The sequence below is a fragment of the Polyodon spathula genome, chromosome 18 (assembly GCF_017654505.1).
Source record: "Polyodon spathula isolate WHYD16114869_AA chromosome 18, ASM1765450v1, whole genome shotgun sequence".
Classification (NCBI taxonomy): domain Eukaryota; kingdom Metazoa; phylum Chordata; class Actinopteri; order Acipenseriformes; family Polyodontidae; genus Polyodon; species Polyodon spathula.
In genome coordinates, this window is record NC_054551.1 from 28610283 (window position 1) to 28618620 (window position 8338).

Consider the following 8338-nt stretch of genomic DNA (forward strand, 5'->3'; position numbering starts at 1 on the left):
CATTTAAATTAGAATTTCTAGGATCTGCCTTTTAAAGTTCTTCAGACATGTTAGTGGCCACAAAAAATGTGCTAGATCTTTTTCATTCACGCAAGTTTATTTGCTCAGCATTCCCAAAAGTAGGGATTAATTATCAATTCAAATCCACACTCACACAGTTATTGGTTACTCAAATTATTTAACATCTGTTTCTGTGCTGAAAAAAGTTTTTATATAAAGTGTATAGATAGATAGATAGATAGAACCAAGTATGTTTTTATTGTTTTTCTCTATGAAATTCTTATACAGTATGCAATATGATCTCTAACCAGTATTCGGATGCTGGTTCTTATTATTAATATAATTATTATTAATATAAAATAAATTACAGTTTTCCCAGGTTTGACCCTATTCCCTTTTAATAATGATCTTTAACATCATCAGATTTCTTTTAACAACCCATTTGTCAACTTGCAGTTAAAACTGCATAAACAGAAATTGCAATCCAGTGCAATCTGGTGATCTTAAATTGCTGATTTAAAATATTGTGAAATAAAACAGAAGTTAAGGGTTAGGGTTAACCCTCAGTCTAATGGCACCTTACAATCCGACAATACTGCAGTTAAACTGAAGTTATTTTTTTCCCATACCATCTGTAATGGATACTGTTGGTCAGTACAGCTGTATATAGCCAGAAGTATAAAACAGCAATACTTTTCAAAGCATTTACAGGGTAAAGAAAAGCTATGTTAACAGAAACGCCTTCCTCTTGGTACAAAGCTGAAAAAGTAAGTAAGACCTGCTTTTAAATGTGTAATGATGAATTGCCTTGGGCTTCAGAGACTTGAGTGTTTTAAATAATTTACTGTATCTACGTTTTGTACAATTGAATGTTGGAAATATAAAATCTTATATAGAATGCATACTATCATCTCAAACCTACTTTTTTGTACACAACCAATCAATAAAAATAAATAAAAAAAAAAGAATGTGTTTCTCTTTAAATTACAAACATTATGATGTTCAGTTGAGTCACAACAAAACAGGTTGTAAAAGCAGTATATATCTTCTTGAACTATAACATCAGGATTACTAAGTCAAGTGCACTATCATTATTTAAAACATCTCATTACTGCATTTTGCTTGTATTCATGCAGTTGCACATTAAACAACACCCATCAAAATAATAACAAGTTGGATTTATACTACACAGCACCAGTATCCCCAGCATGAGCAATGGACCAAGGATTCTCTGTAACTATCCGCAAAGGGTAAGTTGGATTTTTGTCTCCGAGAATAAATTCAAAGATCTACAGTTACGTAGTTTCAGGGTTATTTACAAAAGGTTTGGTTTGGAAGTCAGTGTTTGCTTAATGTTATTTGTGTTTTTATTCTATACATGGAACAGCCTCTGTGAAAGTAAGAACAACGGTTATCAATGGCAAACTTACATGTCTCATTAAATGTTTACCGGTAATACTCGAATTTTAAATAACAAAAAGGCAGAATGGCTACAAAACGTTTTATATACAAGTGGTTTAAGCCAAATTATTGTTTACATATCTCTACTAAACTGTACAGAATACACAAATGATTGCAAGATTGAATTTCCCTTCTAAATCAGTACTGCCATTGAACTGGAATACATTCAGAATTGTAAAAGTGAAACAGGAAAACCATTTTTTATTAAAAATATTTAGTAGAAAAACAGTAGTAAGATGACAAAAACACCATGTACTATAAATGCAGTGGTTAATGGAAACTTAGAATACATTGTAATGTGCAACAGAGCTAAATCCTCTGAGATATATTTCCTGTTTTAAGCTATTTCCTTAGTGATACTAACATTGTGATTGTTTTTTCCTACATAGTCCAGTTAGCACTAAAGTTTGTGTGTAATTAAGTAACCCAGTCAGTTGTAGCTATTCCCATCATCCAGAGTACAGGTCTGCACTCGCACACACAGGGCCACATGGTTGCCCTCCCAGTAGCCCGCATCCTGCCCGTCGTGGCACCGGCACTTGGTACAGGAATCGACCCACACTGGCTCCCCTCCTGGGATCACCTGTGTCTGGGAAGAGTCTGTGTAACAATTTGGGCCTGAAATTTGAGCAGAACACCAACATATTTACCATGGTACATCTACACAGTAATCATGTAGTTTAATATACTTTACCACGATTTTATCATTCTCTCTTGTCATTTTACTTTAATTTACTGTAGATTTGCCATTGTACTGTAGTATGATGACATAAAACCTTTTTAAAATCAGTTAGACTTTTAAACAGTAAATGTGGGTGTTCCTACCAGCTTACCTACTGTACATAAAATAAACTACAGTTTCAATGCGTTTTAACTGCTTCTTGGTTCCAGATGACATTACAAGAGAGCAGTTTTCCCTTTACCTTCTTTGCACTCTGGGCAGCACTTCCCTTTCTCGTAGACAGGGTTGACACAGGGAGGGGGGGTGCAATCTGCTACCAGGCAGCGTGCGATTCCGTCCATGTCACAGGTGCACTGCTCGCACTCTGAGGGCTGCAAGACAGAGACCAGCTGTTAAAAGACATGCAATTACACCAAGTACCATGAAATGAGGTAGGCAACTTCTATGCAAGCTTCACCATTAGCTCTACCAATGTACATAACTGCAAACTGCATGATTGTTTTGGTTTGGACTACTATGCACCGAGGACCATTGAGACCAGCAGAGTGATATTACTGACCTACATGTGAACCATATTAAAATCATGGATACCCTGGGTGCAATGCTAGAGTTAGCTAACTGTCACCCAGCCTTTGGAACAAGTGTCTCTTCTAAGAGGAATAATTGTATTCATTTGGCATTACATGAAACTGTAATTGATTAAAGTCGTTCTCACTGAGCCTCAAACAGCCTTCAGCCAGTTTAATATAGTAATGCTGGTTTAATTAAGGGGAACTTTAACAGATTGTTTAAACATGTCAAGACCTGAGAATTATTTTTGTTCATATTTGCTAGGTGCCAATTTGTGAGTGGATACATGGATGTCTCTGAAGTTTGGTGACTCTAAACAGTTTTGTCATCAAATTGGCAGGATGGAAACGGCTCAGCATTGTGGCTGTGTCAAATTATTCTACAAACTTGAATGAACAGCAGCAGTTATATGGGACTAATAGATAACTTAGAAATCTCTTAAAGTGCAGTACTATTATTAAACTTTAATAAAAAATAAATGCTGGTTTGCTGTAACCCGTCCTACCCCTCATTTATAACCCTACCCAAATACATTTTCATGCACTCTAAAGTACTTTTTTCATATTTGTATTACAGTCCTAGAAAAAAAACAATACAGCCTGTTTCTCTTAATACAGTTTTCAATACATAAACTATATTTTTGTACTAGAAAAATGTTTAACTTGTATATTGTTGAAAAGAAAATATATTTACTTCTCTCTCTCTCTCGCTCTCTCTCTCTCATGCAATTTAAAAACTGAACAGTAGGGGTCTCTGTTAAACAAGAGATAGCTACCTTATGTTCATAAGTACTGTACAATAATTCAGCTGTTACTTGAAAATACAGTAATGTGCTTTTGGAGCAATTATCTCTGGCTGCATATTTCATAAAGCTGCCAAGGTTGAGGTTTGGTTAAATGGACACAAAAAATGTCATCAAATGTACCCTCCCCATCTGCATCACCTATGCACAGCAGATATTTATTATAGGAGTTCTCATTATAAATTAAATAAAATAATTGAATCCAGTTGTGGTCAACATTGGCCAATAATGCTCACTTCTGTGCATTCCTGTAGTGAACAAGTCAATAGGGCAGTCCAGAGTGTTGATTTAGAATTGGTGGACATGGTTTTACAAGAACTAATTTTCTGACATATCATTACTGTGGATTTTGTTTGAATAAGATATGTGCACAGATTAATATTTTGTATCACCTTTTTTTTTTTTTTTTTTTTTAACTGTCTGCATATTTAAGATAACTATAACTACACTACCGCACTGGACTAGAATACCCATCTGCTTCTGACAGTCTGCTGTGGCTGTAGCAGCTTAGCTACTTTTTGCATGCTGAAGTGACCGGTGTGATCAGTTACACTGACAGACAAAATGAATTGCAACAGTTACTTCAAAAAAGGTTATTCAAATCCACACCATTTATGAGCAGAAAGGAAGCAGGGCACAGTGGCAGGATCTGCATGCTAAAAGGAAATTAATCCTTGTCGTTCACACCTGACTGCCTTGCTTCCCATGCTTTTAGCGATCTAATTAATGGATGAAAATTAAAATAAACCTTCATTTGATTTTAAAAAGTGGAGGATTGACAGCACTTTGATCTTTCTGAAGTGTTTGAATAAAAAAAAAAAAACGCTGCAGTTTACCTGTGGTAAAACTTCATTTAATGCACTGGTTCTTTTAAAGATTTTTTTTTTTTAAATTGTAATCTGTCCACCAGTGTAGATGTTATGTCAAACTACATTACTCAAAAAGTCTTAATTTCAAGCAGTTTGCATTGTATTTTTCACAAGGGATTTAGTTCATTGCTCCTTGGCCCCAGATTAAATATATGGCAAAATACATTTTTGTCCCCGGTGTGACACTGCAGCATCCGGTATATACGTACACTGTGAATACAGCCCCAGATATCCCATTCCTGACATACTAAGGGGTTGATCTGATCATATTATACCCTGCGGGGATAAACCACAGCTGGACTTTATTAGCATTTCACAGCACCAGGGAACCCATTTGGACAGCATCAGTCAATAAGAAACATAATACTACATGCAAGTAAATTCTCTGTCTACAGTACTGATGCCTTTTGGGGACAATGTGGTACAAACTTTGCAGGAAAGCAATTAAAACCGAAGGATGGCACAGCTGCATTCATAGGGGCAAAGTTCATTAACAAAACTGCTTCCGAGGCATTGGCATGGAAATATGAATATAAAACCAATAAAAAGGCCAATAACCATGCAACCATACACCACATGTTGGTAGGAGGCGATGCAAATCAGCTTCCATGTTGGTCAAGTTGTATTATATTTGATTCTCATGTTGAATACAAGCCTTGATTTAATGGCATTAAAATCCCACGGAATGCCTTCGTCACTTTGGCTTTTACAGGGAATGTGCTTTTAGTATGAATAATTATCACACAACAAGATTTATGAGGTGCACCTAGAAGCTTACAGCAACAGATGGAATCTTGTTTAACAGAACACACCACAATGCTATTTCTATGGCATTTTATTCAGTCTGGTTTTCTCACCTTGATAACCTTGTGCAGCTATTTATTCATGTACTGTATACATAAAACTTCATATTATTTATAACATTAATTAGGCTATAAACTGTGAGGTGTGCTTTATAGTTAACAGATTTATACAGTTTGAAAGTAGAAGAGACAGTGGATCATTAAACATTCAATGGCATGTTTTTTAAAACTTTTGTTTTAGCACAAATCTGGTAAATCATGAAGGGGGGGGGGGGGAATAAACAGTACAAGTTGCAATGTACTAGAAATAAACAATCCTGTTTAGTTATAAACGCAATTATAATTATTTAGTGTATGTTTTATTAACCCTCGATTATATAACATGTTTTTGGCATTGTTTGCTTACATTCCTGTGTTTATAGCAGTTTAGCTAAGGGGCTACACCCACACGCGCTTTTTATCTACAGCAGTAATGCATTACACAACACGCTGTATAATAAGTAAACAGATATTTTAAAGGGGTAAACTATATATAGATCTTACATTTTCTGCAAATAAGACAGCCGCTTAGGAGTCAATGGCAGCTGTTTTAAATGTAGCCGGAGGAAACATACAAGCAATGCAAGTTGTATTACAGTTACAGTGACAGAAAAACATGGCTAATTATCAATCATAGATGTACTAGTACCGAATTTTAATTTTTAAAATGCAGTGTTTTTGTCTGATAGGTGAATCTTTAAATGTATCAATCCGTTTTTGTTTTATGAATCCTGCATTTACCGCAGCCACGTGTTGCATAGTTTATAACATTTCTCAGAACAATAATAATAATAATAATAATAATAATAATAATAATAATAATAATAATAATAATGCATTTCACCTGGAACTGTTCTCCGAGCTCAAAGACCTCTCCCCTGTACTCGCAGCCTATTTTCTCGCACCTCGGGCAGCAGTCGGTTGGGTAGTGGCTGACATGCATACAGGCTGGGGGCAGAGAGGTGCATTCGGTTCTAGCGCAGGCCGCTCCTTCGACAGTGCACTCACACTGGGTACAGTGATCAGAGTCCAGAAAGTACCACTCGCCCACATAATAGACACTGCCATTGGCCTCACAGGTGTTCACCTGCCCCGCCACGGAAAACCCGCATGCGCACTGCGAACACAGCGCTAGCAAAAGTAAGGAATGAAGAGCATTGACTGTTTTAACGCACATCTTAGAATCACAGAATATTAAGCAAGAAGCTAAATAAGTCATTGGGTCTTGCTCTTTTGGCTTGTAGCCTGGCTATTATATTATTTCGAAAATATATCAATTAAAGCCGCCCTTCTGAGTTTACGTGGTCTTTCTGGGGGCTTTTTTGTTATCCAATCTTGACCACAAAGGCAGTTTTCCACACAGTTTAGCTTTGCCTTACAGTAAAACTCTTATCTGTAAACGCGCCAGTCTTCTAAACTGTACAACCACTTTGCCTCCAAAAGTTGCGTTGCGTTATATCTTCAAAAGTTTAAAAAACCAAACATATATAGATATATAACAGATGTCCAACATCGTTTACATGCCCTTGTTCGCTGTGTGTGACATGCAGTGCAGTTTGTTCTCCTTATTGCAGTTTTCTTGTTTTCACCAGGTATTATTGATATGACACGTCCTCGTTAACTGGAGACGGATCCACATGAACAATTTGCATTGAGCCCGTTTACCTCTCGCCTGTGTCCTGTAAGTAAGTGGCTCCTGATTAGACCAATCTCGATGAAGTACAGCGTTGTACTTTCTCTGGCCCCATGTGAGAGTTACAATACAAGCGCTTTCTCTCTCTGCTGGGGTTACATTTCAAGCCTAGCTTTGGATCACGTGATTGTCTACATCCAAACCCGGAGGGAGTTGTCCACAGTCCATGTTTAAATAACTTGCTGTTTTTTACGTGGTTGGTTACACATAGTAGCTTCTTATTTCTGTCAGCGTCCTTCCAGTGGTTTAAATACAGCTCTATCTGTAGTCTGTACAGTATTTACTGGCGCCACATGAAATAGCAATGTGTTTTTCTGTTGAAAACTTGAGACTTCATTTATCATGTTATGTATGAAGCATAGAATAATAATAATAATAATAATAATAATAATAATAATAATAATAATAATAATAATAATAATAATAATGTTGAAACATGTCTTAAGTATGAGCTGGGATGCTAACACTGCCAGATTAATTACACCTGGACTGCATGCAGTGCAAATGATTTTTATTCAGATGGGGCATTGCAAATGTAATTTCTTTAATTGGTTTCAGTGGTAGTTTTTCGTGTAACTACTATGTTAGTACTGTACAGGGTCCAACCAGCACCTGCTGGATAACATAAAATAAAAAGAAAATATAATAACAAATAATAGAGGTTAGTAACGGGGGCAGGGAGGGGGCGTCTGTCCGTGCAGCTTCTTGTGTCACTCTGCAATTTGACAGGATGAGCTGGCCCTTTAAGAAATCCACCAGGTTGCCGATCTCGCGATATTTTCCCCTGGAGACAGGAATGTTTACACTGGTTACAGGAAACAAATGTTGCATGGGCAGGTTGAAATTTTCGGTGAGTCGATTTCTAAATTAGAAAATAAGAACATTTTAATGTAATCCTATGGTGAATAAATTCCTAACATTGCCTAAATAAATGGCCAACAGTATTTAGTTCGGTGTGTTTTTGAGCTTCTGTGAAAAGTTTGACTGAAGCATAAAAAGTACGTTTTTAACTTGACTTAAATCTACTTAAAGGTACCGTAGTTACTGTACCCACATCGTTAGTACAAACAAAAACAACTGTCCCGTGGGAGTGTTGTTTTAAACATGAATTTCCTGTTGCATTGCTAGTTGTGTTACTACATTGGTTATAGTATATATGTAGCTTTATTTTGATTTTGATTTTAAACAGCAGTAATCTGCCGTTTCAACGCTTGCTAACCCTTTCATGTGTTGCTTTTTTAAAATTCATTTTAAAATACAAACACAATAAATTGCTCTGAAAAGTGTTTGAATCAGAAGGAAGTAGAGAATGACTTTTGATGATCATGAAAAACTGCCAGGGTTAAATTATTATTATTATTTTTTTTAAAGTTCTATTTCTTCTTCAGATTTCCTTTTACTGTTGCAAACCTATTAACA

The 8338-nt window shown here is 36.1% G+C and overlaps 1 protein-coding gene across 1 annotated transcript; it reads right to left on the minus strand.

Moving 5' to 3' along the window:
* Nucleotides 1-828: 828 nt before the first annotated feature.
* On the minus strand, nucleotides 829-7004 carry LOC121330464 (von Willebrand factor C domain-containing protein 2-like). Its single transcript, XM_041276998.1, has 3 exons — nucleotides 6071-7004; nucleotides 2385-2514; nucleotides 829-2079 (listed from the first exon to the last, which is right to left on the minus strand). The coding sequence occupies exons 1-3, from the start codon at nucleotides 6443-6445 to the stop codon at nucleotides 1892-1894; spliced, it is 693 nt and encodes a 230-aa protein (XP_041132932.1). The 5' UTR covers nucleotides 6446-7004; the 3' UTR covers nucleotides 829-1891.
* Nucleotides 7005-8338: the final 1334 nt, after the last annotated feature.